The sequence below is a fragment of the Pan paniscus genome, chromosome 18 (assembly GCF_029289425.2).
Source record: "Pan paniscus chromosome 18, NHGRI_mPanPan1-v2.0_pri, whole genome shotgun sequence".
Lineage (NCBI taxonomy): Eukaryota > Metazoa > Chordata > Mammalia > Primates > Hominidae > Pan > Pan paniscus.
In genome coordinates this window covers 66538602-66559551 of record NC_073267.2, presented here as the reverse complement: position 1 = coordinate 66559551, position 20950 = coordinate 66538602, and the positions used below count along the sequence as shown (strand labels likewise).

At 51.2% G+C, this 20950-nt stretch overlaps 1 protein-coding gene across 16 annotated transcripts in view; it reads right to left on the bottom strand.

Moving 5' to 3' along the window:
- Positions 1–3991: 3991 nt before the first annotated feature.
- NLRC5 (NLR family CARD domain containing 5) overlaps positions 3992–20950 on the bottom strand; it is a 93821-nt gene continuing 76862 nt past the window's right edge. For 10 of the 16 annotated variants that reach the window (XM_034940223.3, XM_034940229.3, XM_024925886.4 and 7 more), the window contains 16 exons: positions 20580–20660; positions 19744–19827; positions 19386–19478; positions 17301–17384; positions 16582–16665; positions 12826–12909; positions 10626–10709; positions 10149–10232; positions 9726–9809; positions 9508–9585; positions 8393–8476; positions 8234–8305; positions 7875–7958; positions 6328–6411; positions 5899–5982; positions 3992–5095 (listed from right to left, as the gene is read on the bottom strand). In XM_034940223.3, coding sequence (XP_034796114.2) covers positions 4984–5095; positions 5899–5982; positions 6328–6411; positions 7875–7958; positions 8234–8305; positions 8393–8476; positions 9508–9585; positions 9726–9809; positions 10149–10232; positions 10626–10709; positions 12826–12909; positions 16582–16665; positions 17301–17384; positions 19386–19478; positions 19744–19827; positions 20580–20660 — 1360 coding nt within the window. In that variant the 3' untranslated portion in view covers positions 3992–4983. Of the gene's footprint in view, positions 5096–5898; positions 5983–6327; positions 6412–7874; positions 7959–8233; positions 8306–8392; positions 8477–9507; positions 9586–9725; positions 9810–10148; positions 10233–10625; positions 10710–12825; positions 12910–16581; positions 16666–17300; positions 17385–19385; positions 19479–19743; positions 19828–20579; positions 20800–20950 lie in introns of those variants that run through there. The other 6 variants (XM_063597599.1, XM_063597600.1, XM_063597603.1 and 3 more) reach the window with 4 other exon arrangements.

Sequence of the window (20950 nt, the reverse complement as noted above, 5' to 3'; positions counted from 1 at the left end):
CAGAAGCAGAGCCCAAGAAGGGTGCACAGCCCTCCTGCCTTCCTGAGGGTCCCTCTCTCTCCAGGGAACACACAGACCCGCAGGCCAGTTAAATCTCCAGTCCAGGACCACTCCAAAGTCACCCTTTCCTTTTGTTCCAGAGTTGGAGTCTGAGCCCCACTAAATACTCACTGTGTGACCTTAGGCAAGTCATGTTCTCTCTCTGTGTCTTGGTTTCCTCATCTGTAAAATAGAGGAGATTGTTGCTGTGATTGTTGGGCCTAGAGTACATCACAGCTGGCGATGCTTTACAGAAATAACCAGGCAGGGCAGGTGGCTGAGGATCCAGAACTCTCCCCAAGGGAGTGCAGAAATGAGCCATAAGATCATCTTTGTAGCTGAAGAACATAGGTCCTCGTGCCTAACCTCCTTTTGCTCATCCCCTTACTATACAGATGAGAAAACTGTGGGTGTCACAGGAGTGACCTGGGTTTGATTCCTGGTGCCACCAGTTACCAGCTTTGTACCTTTGGGAAAGTTAGGAAAAGTCTCTGGAGTTAGTGTCCCTCTCTGGGGAGGGAGGGTCATGGGATCCTCAGGACAAAATAAGGGGTGCAGGTGCAGGTGCAAAGGCTTGCCCAGCCTCTCCAAGAGACGGCATACTCCAGACCAGTGGGTCTCCACTGCGGCTGCACACTAGAATCACTCAGGGAGCTTTCTAAATACTCTTTTTTTTCCCCCAAGACAGGGTCTTGCTCTGTCCTCCAGGCTGGAGTGCAGTGGCATGATCTTGGCTCACCGCAGCCTCCACCTTCTAGACTCAAGGGATCCTCCTACTTCAGCACCCCACCCCACCCCTACCCCCCGCCCCGAGTAGCTGGGACTACAGGTGCACGCTACCATGCCCGACTAATTTTTGTGTTTTTTTGTAGAGACAAGGTTTCGCCATTTTGCCCAGGCTGGTCTCAAACTCCTGAGCTCAGGTGATCCTCCTGCCTCAGCCTCCCAAAGTGCTGGGATTATAAGCGTGAGCCACTGCACTCAGCCCAAATACTCCTTTTAAAAATAGTGATTTTTAAAAGCTTCCCAGGTGACTCTAATGTGCAGTCAGGGTTGCGATCCACTCATCTACAGTCTTGCTAAGCTAAGTATGGCCCAGCAACATGGCCATCACTTGGGGGCTTCTTAGAAATGCAGAATCCCAGGTGTCTGGGGCTGTCTGGAAGGGCTGGAGAAGTCTGGGTATCCTGCCCCAGACTTGCTGAACCAGAATCTGCATGGTGACAGGATCCTGACACCCTTACAATTTATGTAACTGCAGTTTTACAGCTTGGGAACCACTGGCTGGACAGATGTGTGTTTAGGGGAAGGATAGAGGAGGCAATTTGACAGCACCTGAGGCATGTGAAGGAGGCGAAGGGGGAGTCTGTGACTTCCATCAGAAAGATGGACATTCAGACACAATGGACTTTGGGGACTTGCAGGGGAAGAGTGGGAGAGGGGCGAGGGATAAAAGATTACAAATATGGTGCAGTGTATACTGCTCGGGCGCTGGGTGCACCAAAATCTCATGAATCACCACTAAAGAACTTACTCATGTAACCAAACACCACCTATATCCCAATAACTTATGGAAAAATAAAATAATAATAATAAATAAAACTAAAAAAGAAAGATGAACGTTCAATTTGTACAATTATAAGACTGAGGCCAAGAGACAAAGTAGTAAAAGGAGATTCTCCCCATCTTGCAGATAGACGCGGGTACTTACCAGCCTGATCGCATTCTCAGTGCAATGGCTCACATGCAGAGACGGGGAGTTTCCATTGGATCTTACTGCTTGCCACCCCATAACCTTGCTTTTCTTTGAATTTTATTTGTTTTCATGTATATATTTAAACTGAGCCTACTTTGGGGAGGAAGGGGGCAGGGAGGCTGTACTCCATCCGTGTTGGATAGAAAAACAGGCCGGGCATGGTGGCTTATGCCTGTAATCCCAGCACTTTGGGAGGCCAAGGCACGTGGATCACTTGAGGTCAGGAGTTTGAGACCAGCCTGGCCAACATAGTGAAACTCCGTCTCTACTAAAAATACAAAAATTAGCCAGGTGTGGTGGCGAACATCTGTAATCCCAGCTACTCAGGAGGCTGACGCAGGAGAATTGCTTGAACCCGGGAGGCAGAGGTTGCAGTGAGCCCAAATTGCAGCACTGCACTCCAGCCTGGGTGACAGAGCAAGACTCCGTCTCAAAAAAAAGAAAAAGAAAAAGAAAAACCAAAAAACAGTTAAGGCCTCCAAGCAGGCAGGTGGCAAGAGAGGAAGTTTCTTAATAAAATGAACAAGGCAATTTCACACCAACTTGATGTAGGCCCAGCCAGCTCTGCAGTGCCGCAATACTATGGTTTATTTCAGGGAAGCTGCTGCAAGTTTCTTGGAGTGTAGAATTTGGGCAGATATGAAGGGGGGAAAAGGAGAAGAGAGAAGTAAAATGGCTAAGCAGCAAATGAAAATAGTGTCCTTGAGCTCCGGGGTCCCCTGTCCCCCATGGCCAGGTGCCTCTGGCTGGTATCCTCTGCTCCTTCCTCGGCCTTGGCTCCCCTGCCAAGCTATTTCCAGGCTTTGAGGGATTCATCCTTCATTCTTGGGCAAGGAGAGGAGGCAATGCAACCCCTCTAGTGTGAAGGTGATCTTGGGCACACTGAAGGCCAAGGTCAACTCGGCATCATGTCCCAGGAAAGGGAGACAGAATTTCGGACCCAGGGTTGCCTGGTAAACTTCTTGGATCCTCTTCCTGCCTACTTTTTCCCCCATGACCAGGCTGACGGGCCCATTTGGTGCTAGGTGTGCCCTGACCCTGGCCTGGTAAGGGTGGCCCTGTGTGAAGTATGGGTGTTGGCACTTGGCTGGAGGACTTTCTCCTCATGCTTGGCAGGGGGCCAGGAACAACCTGGAGGGCTGTAAAGGTCAAAGCCAAGCCACCCAGGTGATGCCACTGGTAGGCTGGGACATCCCAAGCTACTAGGCCAGGTGGGGACAGGCCTTAGCATCATCGCCTCCTAACTTCCTTCTGGGTCCCACAGTGAAGGAAGTTATCTCATGAATCGCCAGTGGGCTAGCCTGCCCTCCAGTGGTGCTCAGCTGTAACTGCACCCTCCCGACCTGGTTTTTCACAATGGGGTGGGAGGCTCCCCCTAAGATCAACTTGTTTTAACTACACGAGGGAGACAGGATGCTGATCTGTCATTTTGGGCATCTCTTCACATCATATGATATTCGGCTACAAAAAGAGAGGAGAACTAGGATAACTCCTTTTTTTTTGCCGGTAACTTTGCTCGTCTTGCTTTCCTGACCTCTCCAACAGTCTTAATGTGTGTGTGTGTGTTGGGGGGGTGGCTGCTAACCCACATACCTCAAAGACAGGTAGCAAAGGGTTAAGTCACATTCTATTCCATGCCTGTCTGACTTCCAAAGCCATGTTCCTCTGGTACAACATACCCATGCAAACTCTCTAGGCCAGGGTCAAAGAGCAGCAAAAAGTGGGGTCAGGTGGGGTGTCAAGACAATGGGGAGTGGTGGGGACTGCAGCAAGCTGAGGCATGTGTGCACATCTAAAAGGCACAGTCATGTGACTCTTCAGTGGGAGTGCTGGATTAGCACTTAAAAGCAAGCAGAATCTGAATTTTTATGTAAAATTCCCAATTTTGAATACTGACAATGAATTCAGAAAGTAGTTTCAATGTTATGCAAGTCAAACAAAAAATGTTTCTAACATGCTGAGCTTCTATAACACCCTCACGTTGCAGGCGAGGTCTGGAGAGAGAAGGTAACTTGCCCATGGGCACGTGACTAGAGACAAGGCCTGAGCTGGGAACCCATGTCTCCTGACTCCCAGGCCAGTGCTCCACTCAGCACACCTCTCTGTTGTTTGCGCTGCTGTCCAGTCCTTACGGCAGGGGGTGAACCACTTCTGACTTCAGTGGGGTAAGAGGAAACATTGGATTCAGGCTAGACGTGGAATACCATTGTGTTTATTGATCAAACCTGGCTTCGAGTGTGACAGAGCCATTCTTGGTTCTCCTTGGAAGTAACAAGAACACTGGGTAACATGTGAAGTGCATGGAGACTCACCTGAATCCCACCAAAGTAGTAGCTGGACCCAGTAGCCTAGCTTATTGTCTTGGCAGTGCCCCCTACCCAGTACCATTAGACCTGGCTTTGTCCCTTACATAGGACAGACTGGGCTTCTCCACTCCTGCCAGGCTGGCCCTACCTCCACCTGTCCTTGGAAGCTAGTATGTAAGTAAGGGAGGGGTCATCAAGTTTATAGATGGGTAGGCTGAGGATTGAGGCAGGAGGGGACTTCATGGCTGAGTCCCTGGCTTGTTCCAGAGCTCTGGCCCTTGAGCCCCTGGAATGGTCAGTGCATGGACACTCTCCCCTCCCAGCTCGGGCGGAAGACTTTTCCTGACTTAGCTGCTCCATACACACAATCTATAAATATGTATTTGCTTTAAAAATTAATAAATTAGATCTTGGGCCAGCCTGAGGTCATCTGGCCAGCCATGAGTCCTGTGACATGGACATTTGTCATGTGTCATATATAGACCAACAATCATGTATCCTGCCACTTGGGATGCCAGCACCCATGCCACAGAACACGTGCCACACTGACTTTCATGTAACGCCACATGTCAAGGGGTCACACTGCCACATATAACCGTATGTGTCATGCATTGTCATGACACCCTCATTGTGTGTCGCATGTCCCCAATTGATCACACATATCCCACGTAATGCAGGATACTCCTTTGTCCAGACCCAGCTCCTGGTTCCCAAAAAAGTTCTCCCTGAGGACTGCAGCAGGACACACGTATCCTTCCTCCTGGGTGGAGTGCAGAGCGCCCTGCCGAGGCTCTTCTTTCCTGAGTCATTTATCCCAGTGGGCGAAAGGTGGATCATTTGGGTGCATCACTTGGCTGGATTCCAAAGGTCTTGAGGGGGCCATCAAGTACCCCAAGGGGCCTGGGGCTGGTTGTCAAAGAAGGCAAAGTCCAGCCTGGGCTCCTGGCTCTTCAGGTGCTGGACCATGTCGCAGGGAATGGGGTTATTCCAGAGGCTGTGGGGCACAGATATAGGCACTCATTCATCCTCCCATCTCTGCCATCTGTCGTATCTGCAGATTGGGAGGCTGAGGCCCAAAAAGGTAGAGCTGTGCCTAGAGTTACCTGGCAGAGGCAGGTGTTAGACCAGCATAGCTGACCTAGGGAGAGGGTGTACCCCACACCTGCCTCCTGAGTCCTCCAACTCAACCTTCCTCCCTGGGAGATAGTGATGCCAGCTAAGGCCACACTCATATGACACATTTGTGCAAATAAGGAAAAGACCCTCTTTCAAGATGTTTTACGGCCATCTGTCTGAAATTGTCATAATATATGATTTTGGTAGAACAAGGTACTTTACTCTCATCTGCTAGAAATCTAGCAGGTTGACAATGTGAATGGTGCCCCTTAGGTTTAATGCCCTTGTGCAGTGCACAACCTATACAACTGTATGTGATGGCTCTGACTATAGCTGCCATTTTAAGTGCTTACTATGTGCCAGGCATTGGGTTCAGTGCTTTATATGCTCATTTAGTCTTTACAACTCTCTGAGGTAGATACTATCAGTATCCCCATTTCACAGATGAGAAAATTGGGGTTCAGAGAGGTTGAGTTATGGCTACGAAGTTACACAATTGGCAAGTGGCAGAGCTGGGGTTTGATCCAAGTCTGCTTGCTGCCAAATTCTTGGTGGAGTGGTCCAAGTCTCCTTTGATAATCCCCAGCCCAGGCCCTGCCGCCTCCTCCAGGGAGTCCCATTAGATCTGGGGGTTGGTGTAGCCTCCCACCCACCATCCCTGCCCCTGCAGGCCTCTGTTACCGGATGACTTGGATGCTAGACCCCTGGGCCAGTCCTTCAGCCAGGAGCCAGGCCCCCAAAGCTGTGATCTGATTCTTCTCCAGGCTTCTCAGTGGACAGTGAGGGGAGGGGAAAGAGAAACACGGCCATGAGAATGGGTGTGAGAGTTTCCTAGGTCCCTTCCTCAGGCCAAGGTCAGGGGACACAGTCTCCCACACTACCTTCTCAGGGAACCCAAAAGACAACAGGGGACTTGTGGCAGGTGCAGCAGGAAGGCTGAAGGCTAGAACCCAGGGGGAACTAAGCCTGGCAGGGGCTTGGAACAGGCCAGAGTGTGCAACTCAAGGAAGGGCTTTCTGGGAGGCAGGGGACTGACCCAGTGGCCTCTTGGTGTTCCCGGGATGTAGGTCCCCCTTTAGCCCGTCCCATTCCTCCCCCGGCCCCTCATACTCCACTCTCTTCAGCCGGCCCATCTGCGGCAGCACCTGGGCCAGCTCGGCAGCCGCCTCATCTCCCAGGAGATTCCAGGACAGCCTGCAGGGTAGGGGTCCCAATGTCAGCGGCAGGAGAGCAAGGAGGTCGAGGGGTGGAGACAAGGCAGCGAATGGGGAAAGCGGGGCGCCAGTCGTGGGGGCAAGGGTTTTCAAGAGAGGCCACCTGATAGGGTGCTTGTGTGTCCTCCCCTGAAGACGTTAGGGTGCAGGTTACCTTCCTCCCTGCTCCCCTCCCCGTCAAGTTTGAATCATGACGTTGTTCACTAGATGTTGCCATTTTTGCCACATACATGTATATCCTGTATTTAAGATGCATCATATTTTTCTTTAAATCGGCCCCCTCTTTTTTCTTACTTTAAAAAATTAATCTTGGCTGGGCGTGGTTGCTCACGCCCGTAATCCCAGCACTTTGGGAGGCCAAGGTCAGGTGTTTGAGACGAGCCTAACCAACATGGTGAAATCCTGTCTCTACTAAAAATACAAAAATTAGCTGGGTGTGGTGGTGGGCACTTGTAATCCCAGCTACTCAGGAGGCTGAGGCAGGAGAATCTCTTGAACCCGGCAGGTGGAGGTTGCAGTGAGCTGAGATTGCACCACTGCACTCCAGCCTGGGCAACAGAGGGAGACTCCATCTCAAAAAAAAAAAAAAAATCTTGAAAGGAAACATTTATTACTACTACCAATGGAAAACTTGTGTTACAGACTCCATATAGAAGGTAGTTACAAAAATAAATATAGTACAAACAATGGTATTAACTTCTAGTTGGAACATATGCCCTTCCTAAGATGTTGGGTTTTTAACCCTTTTGGTTAAAAAGGGAGAATCCAGTGTTAGGTGTTAAAGATGAATTACCACTGATCTGAGACTTTCGCTTTGGTGTAATGAGAAGGGTTAAGACCTTTAGGATGCAAACTAACATCATCTCGTAATCACTTGTGTCCTGTTCTTTAGGAAACAGCTTTGTCCTCCATACCATGGTTAGGGTCCCAGGCTAGTCCTAGAATTCTAGTTTACTCATGAGGCAGCACTGCAAAGCCCCAAGGTCTGGGGGATTCTGATTGCTAAGAGACAGCCAAGCACGGCCAGCCAGCAGGTCTGGGGGTGGCTTTCTCCTGGCTTTAGCCACTGTTTCTACCAACAGTGGTTCATAAATGGAGGTTTCATCAAGCAGGCAAGGTGGTCTATCCAGTTGCCTCCCAAAAGGAAGGTTGGACCAAAAACCTTTAAAGACCATCTGGTCTACCTCCCCTCCCACCAATCTACAAATGGGGAAAAAGGCAGAAGAAGGTAAACTGTTTTACCCAACATTACCTGCAGCTCAAGTGTTAAAATGTCTTTGAGACGATGTCTGAGTAAGGATGATCTTCCCCATTTACAAATGGGAGGACTGGCCAGAGAGGATGGGAGCAGCTCCAGGCCACACAGCAGGCTGGAGCCAACTCCCCCGACCCCTCCCGACTTTTCCTTTTCCCAGCCAGCTCAGGGCTCTTCCAATCACTCACAAGATTACTTCCAGGGCAGGGCAGCTCGTGAAGCTGGAGGTGAGGAGCTTGGCAGTCTGGTTGTCAATCTTACAGGAAACCAGGCTGGGGATGGAGAAGGGCGTGGGATGGGATGGGGGTTGTTTGAGTCAGGGGATCTAGCAGGTCCTGTCTCCCACAGGCAGCACAGGAGGGAGCAGAGCCACCAGGGTCTGGGGTAAGCTAGGCGTTTTAGGAAAGACTTCCTTTCTTGAGCCAGGCCCCCACCATCCCTGGGGCTTCTATCACTTCAAAGGCCTCCCCAGGTGTTAGGCTCAGTCAGAGAAGGGCTGCCCTCAGCCTGCCACTGGTCCCCCAGGCAGGCAGGGGAGGCTACTTACTCTATCTGTCTGAGCAGCGGGAGCTCCTTACAGAAACGCAGGACCCCTCCAGCCAGGTTGTTTTCCGCCAAGCTGCAGGGTAGGGGAGATACCTGTGAGAGGAACCCCCAGACCCGCCCAGGACTGTCCCCGTGCCTGGGCTGGGCAGCCCCTACTTACCTGATCTCTTCCAAATGGGGGGATCCATCCAGGGCCTGGGCCAGGCTCAGGGCCCCACCTGGGCCCAGATGGCTGAATGGTAGGCTGGGGAAAGAGGAGAGGGTGAGAGGAGCCCGAGGGACTGGCGTTTCCAGAGCCCCACCCTCAGCCTTGTCTCAGGCTGCAGTGCCAGCCCGTAGACAGTCTCTGGCTAATTCCCCATCCACACAGGACCTGGGTAGGTATCAAGGACCCTGGCTTTGGGGTCTGAGATCCCAAATTCAACACCCGGGTCCTTCGTGTATGAGTAAGGAAAATTCTCCACACCTCTCCTGGCCTTCATTCCCTTGCCTGGAAAAGGGAGCACATAAAAGTCCCAGCACCAGCCAGGCATGGTGGCTCACGCCTGTAATCCCAGCACTTTTGGAGGCTGAGGTGGGTGGATCACTTGAGGCCAGGAGTTCAAGACCAGCCTGGGCAATATGGTGAAATCCCGCCTCTACTAAAAATACAAAAATTAGCTGGGCATGGTGGCCCATGCTTGTAATCCCAGCTACTCTGGAAGCTGAGGCACAAGAATTGCTTGAACCCGGGAGGTGGAGGTTGCAGTGAGCCGAGGTTGCACCACTGCACTCCAGCCTGGGCAACAGAGAGAGACTCCATCTAAAAAAAAAAAAAAAAAAAAACAAGGTCCCAGCACTCTGGGACTGACTCTGGGGGCTGCCATGAGGCTGCAATGAGGTCAATTGTGAAGTGCTGAGGCCACGTTGATTGGCACCGTGCTCCTGCGAAGCCCTCTGCCAGGATTTCTCATTCGCCCTCAGGGACCCGCTTACAGGGCACAATGAACTGGGATCATTGTACTTCTTTTGCACGTGAAGAAACTGAGGCTGAGAAGGGGCAGGGGTTTGGCCAAGGTCAGGCAGGGGCCAGTGGCAGAGCCAGGACTAGGCTGGGCCTCCTGATTTTCTTGCTGCAGACATCAGAGGCAGGGAAGGAACAGGCAGGAGAGTGGGTACATGCCAAGCTTGACTTGGGGCAGGGCAGCTCAACTGATGGGGGCCTGGACCCCCTCACTGCTCCCGGGGACCCTCCTCCCCACCAGCCCTGCATGGTGTGGGCAGGGGGCCACTCACTGTAGGACCCTCAGGTGCTGGGGCAGCTCCTGAGCCAGCCCCAGGGCTGTGGGATCCCCCAGGGCATTGCAGCCAAGCCTGGAAGAGGAGAGGAATGAGCACTGAGTACTGGGCCTGCCCACTCGGGACCCCCGCCCTGCCCTGTGCCCACTGCGGGAGAGGAGGCCAGGTGGACCTGGGGGGCACAGAGGGCAGAGGCCACCTGGGCAGACACTCACATCAACTCCTCCAGGCGCCTGCAAAGAACAAGAGACTCTGCCAACTGCACTCCCCCGGCTGAGCTGATGCTATTCACTGAGAGGCTGTGGGAGGGGGGCAGCCATCAGGTCCTCTGATGCCCCCTCTCCCCGACACCCCAGCACATCTGCTGGGTCTGCCACCCCTGCTTCAGGGGGCCTAAGAGACAACCCCCCGACACCACACACCTACCCAGACAATGAGGCAGAAAGGCCCAGGGAAGAGCAGGGGCTGGGGTGGCTTAAGGTCCCGCAGTGAGGGCCAGGAGGTCACCGAGCCCCACTGCCTGGACACTGAGGTTGGCACAGGGGAGATTTTACCATGCTGGCCTGAGCTAGGGGCCAGTATCTCCTAGGACCATGGTGTGACCCCTGTGGCCCTCCTCTGTAGGGCTGGCTACTCACTCTATCTTCCTGAGCTCTGGCAGCCCAGGCAGGATGGTAGCTAAGTGCTGGACACCAGCGTCTCCAATCTGGTTGTGGCTCAAGCTTGGGGGAGAAAACAGCTTCATCAGCCTTCTGCCGTCTCATCTTGTCCACACCCCACTCCCAGAAAAAGAAGGGGAGGCTGAAGTCCCAGGAAGGGCCTCGACTCACACAGAGAGCCCCATCACCCCATGTTGAGTGACAGCTCCTAACCCTTGGCTTCTGTTTAGGATGTTCTCCCCATTGTCTGACCTAAATCCCTCTTGCTGCAATTGACACTCTTACATCCTGTCTTTGGGTCCCCCAAGCTTCTAGGCCCCAGGTTGTTTACACAGTGTAGAAGTGGGTGAAGGAGATGAGATGAAGAAGCAAAGGGCGTGCTCAGGTAGCCCCTTGCCCTTGTCATCTTTCCCGGCCAAAATTGTCCTGGGTCTGGGGGCAGAATGGGCAACTCACTCCAGCTCCTCTAGGCTGGTGGCAGCCCTGAGAGCCTCAGAAAGGTGGCAGCAACCGACATCACCGATACTGTTCCTGTTCAGTCTGGAAAAGCAGGGAATAGACCAAGAGGCTTTCAGGAGCTTAAAGGCCTTTGCAGGTGCTGTGCTAAGAACTCTACAGTTTGCAAAGCCTTACACACCCAGAAATTCATATGCTGGTAGCAAAACTTCTGGGGGTCATGGCAGGTGGGGAGTGGTGAGCAAGGTGGGAATTATTGTCCCCAGTGTCCAGGTGAGAAAACTGAGAGCCAGCAGTGAGCTGTGACTGGCCAGAGACTTAGGGACTTGCAGGCTGGGTGGAAACAAATCCAGAGCCCCTGGCCCAGGAGCAGTCTCTACATTTCTTTGCCAAGCTTCACCTCAGCCTCTGTGTCAGGGATCTCCGGGCTGGCCCGGCTGAATGCCAGTTTCACGTGGGATTCTCTGATTCACGCAGATCAGTTCTTAGGGGCATATGTGTTCTCATCCATGCAAATGGTAGGTTTTTCCTTAAACCCAGGGTATTGTCTTTACTGAGCCCTGACCTTGCTCTGCCTGGGTAGGAAAAAACAATAAATAGCTGAGGCAAATGGTCTTAGCCCCTTGGGAAGTATTTGTTTGCATGTTGTTTTTACTTTCTTTTATTTTGCAAATTAAATTTTAATGGGGCTGGGCGCAGTGGTTCACACCTGTATTCCCAGCACTTTCGGAGTCTAGGCAGGTGGATCATTTGAGGTCAGGGGTTCGAGACCAGCCTGGCCAACATGGTGAAACCCCATTTGTACTAAAAATATACAAAAATTATCTGGGCGTGGTGGTGCATACCTGTAATCCCAGCTACTTGGGCGGCTGAGGCACCAGAATCGCTTGAACCCAGGAGGCAGAGGTTGCAGTGAAGTGAGATCATGCCACTGCACTCCAGCCTGGGCGACAGAGTGAGACTGTGTCTCAAAAAATAAAAATAAAATAAAAATAAATAAATACATTTTAATGGATCACCTTTCAGTAAATTAATTTTGGGTGAAATGGTCCAATATGATATAACCTCCTGGAACTCTCTAACCTCATTTCCTACCTACTCTGCTCTGCCCGAGGTAGGGGGTAGGAGGTGTACTTGGATATAAACAAAGCAATGCTTTGTGTCACTGCTTGGATTTGTTTTTAGTCACAAGATTTCATGTTCTGAAAAATCACATTGAAAGTAAGTGTCATGTTTATTTATCCTAGCAGCAGGGAGTGAAATCACAAAGGGAGTGTAGGAAGGCCACCCCATCTGAGTCTAGACCCACACTACTCAAAGTGCACACCATGGCCCCCAGAATTGATACCACCCGGAAGCTTGTTAGAAATGCAGAGTCTGAAGCTAGGCATGGTGGCTCACGCCTGTAATCCCAGCACTTTGGGAGGCCGAGGTGGGCAGATCACCTGAGGTTGGACGTTCAAGACCAGCCTGACCAACATGGAGAAACCCTGTCTCTACCAAAAATACAAAAATTAGCCGGGCGTGGTGGCACATGCCTATAATCCCGGCTACTCGGGAGGCTGAGGCAGGAGAATCGCTTGAACCCGGGAGGCGGAGGTTGCAGTGAGCTGAGATTGCGCCATTGCACTCCAGCCTGGGCAACAAGAGCGAAACTCTGTCTCAAAAACAAACAAACAAACAAACAAAGAAATGCTAAGTTTGGGTGCAACGCCTTAGGCCTGTAGTCCCAGCTGCTTAGGAGGGTGAGGCAGGAGGATCACGTTCGCCCAGGAGTTTGAGGCTGCAGTGCAACACGATTGCACCTGTGCACTGCCACTGCACTCCAGCCTGGGCCACACAGTGAGGCCCCAACTCAAAAAAAAAAAAAAAAAAAAAGCACAATCTAGGCGGAATTCCAGACCTGGGGAATCAGAATGAGCATTTTAACAAGAGCCCAGCGTGAACTGTGTGTGTGCCTCAAGGGTTGTTCTACGACGTGGGCCTAAGCCCTTTAGGCCACTTTTGTAACCAAGAGGAAGCTGATGGCATTAGAAGGCAAGAGCAGTGGGCACCCACCTGGGAGGGCACAGGGATGGGCCTGGGAGGGATCCGCAAAGGATCCCCTGGGAGGTGGCCTCAGTGCTTCCCTGGATGTGGTCCCAACTGCGTGGGAAGTGTTTCTTCCCACTCATTCCCATGGGGCCACTCGGTCACTCACCTGAGGCTCTGCAGGCAGGTCATGTGGCTTAGTCTGTGAGTAAGCAAGGCCAAGGTGGAGCTGTTCAGCAGAAGGTGACTGAGGCTGGAGAAGAGGAGGCCAGGTGAACTTGACGTCTGGGGGTGGGGCACTGTCCAGTCTGGGGGTCTGAGGCCTCTGTGCTTAGCAAGCCTAGGGACCTCCAAGACAGCCACTTATATCCACATAGTGTAAAAATTCTACAAAATGAACTGTACTGGGAGGTCCAAATGCTGTTTCTCTGCATGAATTACTGAGGTCAGGCAGGCAGCAGTTCTATGTTCTGAACCACATGGACCCAGACTAATGATCCGTAATAATGGCGGTCACACATTGATCATAAAATGTGGGCCAAACTCAGGGCTTGGGGCCATCTGGAAAGGTGGGTTTATTATCGTCCCCATTTTACAGGTGAGGAACACCAAGGTTCAGAGAGTTAGAGAACTTGCTTAAGGTCATACACAAAGTGGCTGCTTCAGGAACAGAACCCAAAACTGTAGAACTCCCATTCCTGAGCCCCAACCATATGTGACCCAGGCGATTGTACTTCTAGAGGCCCCCAGCCTAGGCAGGAGAGGAGAATAACAATAGTTAGCACTTGTAGAGTGTGAACTCTGACCAGACTCTAAGAATGTAACACATATTATCTCATTTAATCCTCACAACAACCCTAGCAGGGGAGATTGCTCTTATCCTCAAAGTTAAGATGAGGAGGCCAAAGAACAGAGAGGCTTAGGGACTGGCACGAGTTCACACATTAAGAAACAGAACTGGCTGGGCGCGATGGCTCATGTCTGTAATCCCAGGACTTTGTGAGGCCAAGGCGGGCGAATCACCTGAGGTCAGGAGTTCGAGACCAGCCTGGCCAACAAAGTGAAACCCCATCTCCACTAAAAATAGAAAAATTAGCTGGGCCTGGTAGCATGTGCCTGTAATGCCAGCTACTTGGGAAGCTGAGGCAGGAGGGTTGCTTGAACCCGGGAGGCGGAGGTTGCAGTGAGCCAAGATTGTGCCACTGCACTCCAGCCTGGGCAACGGAGAGAGACTGGGTCTCAAATAAATAAATAATAAAATAAGAGGCAGAAGCAAAAGATGGTCAACTGTCTTGGTTGGCTCAGACCAGAAGGGTTTTTCCTGGATGTGGGACTTTGGGTGCCAAAATGGGGAAAGCTCCAAGCAAACTGGAAGTGTCAGTTACCCTACCCAGAGTTGAACCCAGGCAGTGAGGCTCCTAACTAGGGTCCATGCTCCTACCCACTCCATCACAGGTATACAGCTGGAAGAAGCTGACTGGATTTGAGGGTAACTGCCTGTGGGGAGTTACACTTGGAAATGACAGATCTGAGATGGGAAGAGACCTCCGGGCACTGATGATCCATCCCCTTCCTTCGGACAGGGAAGATATCATTATGCCCAGTTTACAGATAGGGCAACTAAGGCAGCAGGAGGTAAGGAGCAGCACATGGTGCCTGGGAAATCAGGAGGAAGAAAAAGGCCCCCAGGGGCATGGATGAATCTGTCCTGTCCCCGGCCCAGGTGCCCAGCTCAGTACATATTTGTCGAATGCATGAATGAGCCAATGAATGACCTCACTGGGCCTCCAATCCCCTAAATAAAAGCTTCCAGAAGGCTGAGCCAAGATGCAGGTACATGGACAGTGGGCAAAGAAACAGACCAGTGAGACGACAGGAGGGCCCTGTGGTCAAAGGTCTCTGTAATCCCTCTTCTCCTTTTACCTGATCCTCTCCCCAGGAGAAGCAAAGAGGGACAAGCGGAAGAATTTCAATGTTAAGGGGCAAAAAGTCAAAAGGCTACTTTCAAGCTGAATTCAAAACATATGTAGAAAAAAAAATCTGGAGAAAAATTCACAAACTGTTCAACAGAAGTTTTCTCAGGGGGTGTCATCTCCAGGGCATTTCATGTTATTTGTTACATATTTCTAGAATGATGGAACTTTTTATAGCCAGTGTGTATTTTTGGTCATCAGAAAAAGTTAAGAGATGAAAAGCAGAAGATATTCTGTTAAATTTTCTGTCCAGATACTGTCTAAACAGGAATCTGTGCAGGACGGGGACCTGTCTTTTAGACTGAGGCTGTTTCTGGCATTTCTAAGAATTTGATGACTTCAAATTATGGGGGAGAGTAGTAAAAGCTGCCAGTTACCAAGGAAACAACTGTAGACAAATGTAGTGGACATCTGTAGATTTTTTTCTGCCCAGAGTTTCTTTCCTCTTCTGTTACTCACACCCTGAAATACCACCCCTCTAAGTCCAGAAGATAGGGTGTGCATGCGCCCAGGTCTGGCCAGTGATGAGAATATTTTGTGCTCACAGCCACAGTGATTGCTTTAGGGTGGGGCAGGTGACTCAAGCTAGTCCAGTGAGACTCAATCTAGGACCTTTTGTTGTAACCACAGGGAGAATGGTACTCCCTTTCCGCTAAGCTGAGAGAAAGTAAGCCTGCAGGTGCAGGGATGGCCTGCCTGAGAAGGAAGCCAAGGTGGACAGAGAAAGGGTAAGGGCCAGAGTGAAGTATGTGAGAGAGAAGCCTGACAAATACAGAACCCCTGGATCCAGCTGTGCCTGAAGTCATTGGCCTCGTAATTTTCCATGACATAAGCCAATATATTTCTGTCTTGGATTGCTTTGAGTTGTGTATTCTGTTTCCTATGACCAAGGTTCTTGCTGGCACTGAGATCCAGAATAGAAAGTAAAAGGTCATGTAAGGGCATTCAGCTCACCTGGGTCCATCCAGAAACACGGCGGTTTGTGTTCACAAAACATGCAAAGATTCCTAGGCATGCTACTCACTGACCATGCAGCACTAAGCACCATCACCCATCACTCACTCCTTTCCCCATTAACCACTATCACCCCTCACTCACCCCCTTCCCCATTAACCAACCCCACCACTCACTCACAACCCTTCCCCATTAACCACCATCATCACTCACTCACCCCCTTCCCCATTAACCACCAACACTACTCACTCACAACCCTTCCCCATTAATCACCATCACCACTCACTCACAACCCTTCCCCATTAACCACCATCACCACTCACTCACAACCCTTCCCCATTAACATCACCACTCAGTCACAACCCTTCCCCATTAACCACCAACACCACTCACTCACAACCCTTCCCCATTAACCAACCCCACCACTCACTCACCCCCTTCCCCATTAACCACCACCACCACTCACTCACAACCCTTCCCCATTAACCACCATCACCACTCACTCACAACCCTTCCCCATTAACCACCATCACCACTCACTCACCCCCTTCCCCATTAACCAACGCCACCACTCACTCACAACCCTTCCCCATTAACCAACACCACTCACTCATCCCCTTCCCCATTAACCACCAACACCACTCACTCACAACCCTTCCCCATTAACCACCATCACCACTCACTCACCCCCTTCCCCATTAACCACCATCACCACTCTCACCCCCTTCCCCATTAACCACCATCACCACTCACTCACCCCATTCCCCATTAACCACTCCCACCACTCACTCAGCCCATTCCCCATTAACCACTCCCACCACTCACTCACCCCATTCCCCATTAACCACTCCCACCACTCACTCACCCCATTCCCCATTAACCAACCCCACCACTCACCCACTTCCACCATCCATTAACCAACCCCACCACTCACCCACTTCCACCATCCATTAACCACCCCCACCACTCACTCACCCACAACCACCATCACTACTTACTCCAGCCTCTTTAGCATCCATTTCCCCTCAAGGGCCCTCATCAGCACCTTGGTGCCCTCCTCATCAAATTGATTGTTAGACAAGCTGCAGAAGACCAGACAGAGGCGAGGGTTAGCGCAGCCTGCCCAGCCCTGGAGCTGAGCTGTCCTGTCAGCTCCCCTCTCCTGCCCTGTCCCCTGGGAGGCCAACTCTGCATCTGCATGCCCTGGGCCACCCTCGCTGTCCAGGTTCCCCATGGGTATCCCTGGCTCCAGGGCTCAGGCTCTGGGTAGGCATGATAGTCACAGCTGGCCCAGCTGAGAAACTATGCCCTGGATGAAGGCTGCAGAGAGGAAGCTGGGGGACTAGGGACACACACACACACACACACACACACACACACACACACACCCTCTTGTTCTTCAGCCCTCTCCGTAGCCTGACTCCCACAGCCAGCCCAGCAGAGCAAGGCTCATGAGCCCCATTTTCATAGATGAGGCAATCAAAGCCCAGAGCGGAACAGCCATGCCCACAGCCCCTCTGTGAGTCAGTGGCGAAATTCAGACCAAAACTGTGGTGCTCTTCCTTCCCCAGGCCACACCCAGAACTGCTGTACTTCATCAGGGGAAGGGTCATTGGTTGAAGTCTCATTGCCTGCCCTCCCAAACGCCCTGCTCTCTTCTCCACCCCTCACCCTCAGCTGGGCCACTTGTCCCCGATCCCTCCACTCTGCAACTCACTCCAGCTCCTCCAAGTGGTGGCAGTGGCCCAGACCAGATGCCAGGTGGGCGAGGCCCTCGGTGCTCACACAGCTGGAGGTCAGCCTGGTGGGGGTCAAAGGGCAACAGGTCAGGCAGGAGCCGCCCTGGGTCTTGGCAGCTCTGAATGCTGGTGGCTGAGGGCAAGGATGTGGGGTAGGGATGGTGGGGGGCAATGTGAGGAGACCTCCTTCCCTTCGTAAATCTCTTCCACCATGAACTCATTAAGCCACCACAGAGCTTGGAAGCAGAAGCATGGACTAGTTCAGTATTTCCTAAACCGCAATCATTCAGGTAGCAACTTCACAACTTAAGCCAGGATTAGGTATCACTGTAGTTTAGCTAGTTACTGTTGTTTATTACAAACTCTGCATCTTTAAAGCAAATACTGAAGAAGTGTCAAAGATCTCTCTGTCCTAAAGAGTTTCTTCCTTTTTAAACATTTATTTTATTTATTTATTTTTTGTAGAGATGGGGGTGGTCTCGCTATGTTGCTCAGGCTGGTGTCGAACTCCCGGGCTCAAGCGATTTTTCCTCCTCGGCCTCCCAGAGTGCTGGGATTACAAGCTTGAGCCACTGTTCCCAGCCCAAGAGTTTCTTCTTGGTGTAATCAGTTAGATGGAAATAAAATGTAAAGTTAGGAAAGCTACATTTTGCAACTGTCATGCTGATTCATTGATTTAAGTAAGATTTATTAACGGCTGCTAAAATTTGCCGATGAGAGTTTGAGGAAGACTTAATACATAATCTTAAAGTATCTCCCCACATAATCTATGTTGATTACAAAGGGAAAGTTAGTAACTTTGCAAGTGGAGAGACCTGGCAGACGCCACTGTCACAGGTGATCACAGTTAACATCACCAGCCCGAGGACTCTGACACATCATGTGCCCCGATGGAAGGCACGATAACACAGCATCACCTGTGTGATATTCCTGCCCAAAGGGCAGACTCTAACTCTAAACATGAGGAAACATTGGACAAACCCAAGTGGAAGGACATTCTATAAAATAACTGGCCTGTAAATGTCAGAGACAATGCTATGAAAGACAAAGAAGGGCCAAGGACGTGTTCCGGATTGAAGGAGACACTAAAGAGATGACACTAAATGAGACGTGTGATCCTGGATTGGATCCACAAATGGGAAAAAAATGCAATAAGCAACATTATTGGGAGAACTGGTGAGATTGGAGTATAAACTGTAGTTGAGATAATAGTAGTGTATCAATGTCACATTTCCTGGATTTTATAATTTTACTGGATTATGGAAGAGAATGTCCTTATTTCTAGCAAATTCGCTGAAATGTTAACGGGTAAAGGGACATGATTACAACTTACTTCTAAATGGTTCAGAAAAGGAGAGAGGGAGAGAGTGAAAGAAAAGGGAGGTGGAGAAGAAAGAGGGAGGGAAGAAATGAGCAAATGTGGAAAAATATTGGCAAAGGGTGAATTTGTTCTTTTTTTTTTTTTCGGAAACAGAGCCTCGCTCTGTCACCTAGGCTAGAGTGCAGTGGCACAATCTTGGCTCACTGTAACCTCAGCCTCCCGGGTTCAAGCAATTCTTGTGCCTCAGCCTCCCAATTAGCTGGGATTACAGGCATGCACCACCATGCCCAGCTAATTTTTTTGTATTTTAGTAGAGATGGGGTTTCACCGTGTTGTCCAGGGTGGTCTCGAATTCCTGAGCTCAGGCAATCCACCCGCCTCGGCCTCCCAAAGTGCTAGGATTACAGACATGAGCCACCACGCCCAGCTCTAAGGGTGAATTTGGGTAAATGGCACACAGCAGTTCTCAGTCTTCTTGAAACTTTGTGTTAGTTCGCAGTTATTTTAAAAGAAAAACAATGAAAGAGTGTTAAAAAGGGAACAACTTTCTTGCCATGTGGCTCAATGTTCCTAAGGTCATGTTTACGACTAGGTACCCCTAAAAATCATCTCCAGGGCCACCTGTGGTTTGTGTCCACAGGGTAAGACACCGAGTCCTCTGAGCCCAGGGCTGGGAATAACGGGAGGTGTCAGGGCAGGGCAGAGCTGCAAAGGGGACTGAGTGAATGTCTTGTCTACATACCGAAATGTCTTCAGCTCAGAGAGGGACAGCAGGAGGCTCTGCAGCAGCAGGGAACTGGCATCATCGTCCTCACAGAGGTTAACCTGAGACAAGCTGAAAAGGTCCAAGGATATTCCAGAGGATTTCAGGCTGGACACACCTCAGAGGTCATCACATCCAGAAGGGGGTGCCAAGAGAGGAGAAGGGGCCACCCAAGAGCTCCCCTGAGCCACCCTGGGGCTCTCCCTCCCCTCCACTGGCCAAGTATGACTTTCTCCTGCACAAGGAAGTGAGAATGCCAGGGTCACACATGGCCTGGAGTAGGTACCAGGGTCAACCAGAGAACTCAGGGCCCCACACAGAGTTTCCAGGCGCTGACCTGAGCTGCTGCAGCCTGGCACATGTCTCCATCAGCTGCCCGACAAGAAGGCTGTGGTGGGCCCCAAGGTCACAGTGAGCCAACCTGGACACAGACAGGGAGATGACAGTTTTGGAACATTTAGTCTAGTATGTGGGATTCAGTATCTGCCTGCAAGGAGCTTATGGTGTAGGGGTAAATAAATGCTGATCAAATGAAGTCCTACAGTTTGCTATTCACTTATGAGAAGTGCTAGGAAGCAGGAGTCCAGATGGGGCAGCTGGTATGGTTGTGCAGGTTGTTCACTGCACAAGGACACACAGCCGAGGAGGTGAGGTGAGGCTGAGATCCTACCATGCTCTATTTCCCAGAATGTACACATGCAGGGCTGCATCTTAATTTCCCAAACTGTGCCATATGGATTAGAGGTGCTGTGAATCCAGGGATCTATAAGAGTGGATAATGGAAGTGTGTGACTAAGTCTTGGGGTCCAGGGGGCCTCCCTGAGGTGGTGGCATTTAAGCTGAGACCTGAGGGATGAGGAGGAGTTAGGCAGGTGAAGCAGGTAGGCGTGAAGAGAACATTCTGGGCAGAGGGCACAGCCTGTGCAAACGCCCTAAGGTCTAAGCAAGATGGTGTTCGGGGAACTGAAAGTTCATGGGGGTGACTGGAGCTGAGACTGGGGCCTGGAGTGGGGCTGAAATGCCTCAGAAGTGGGTTGGTCAGACCTCTGTAGGCTGTGTAAAGACTTCGAACCCCTAAGGTCTCTGGGCAGGGTGGTGAATATTGGTCAGAAGCAGCCCTGCCCCCTCCCCAACACCAGCCCCTGCCTTGGGGTCCCTGGTGCTGGGTCCCACCTGAGTGCCACAGCTTCTGGATTCTCTTCCTGGCGAGGAAATTCCAGCTGGACACAGAGCTGCTGCTGGGTCTTGGAGATGCTGAGGAGTGAGCAGTAGCCAACGTGAGGTTGGGCAGCCTTCCCCGGAGGGCCCAGCTGGCACCTGGGCTGCCCGGCTCCAACTCTGAACTCTCACTTTGCCTGGGTCCCCTTCTCCCCTGCCAGGGACCAGCTTAGGACTGGAAAGTAGGTGCTTCCGTGAGTCACACGCAATACCCCAAGTAGTGCCTTTTCAACAATTTTTCTCTTTCTTTTTTTTTTTTTTTTTTAAAGAGACAGGGTCTTGCTCTGTAGCCCAGGCTGAAGTGCAGTGGTGGGCACGATCATAGC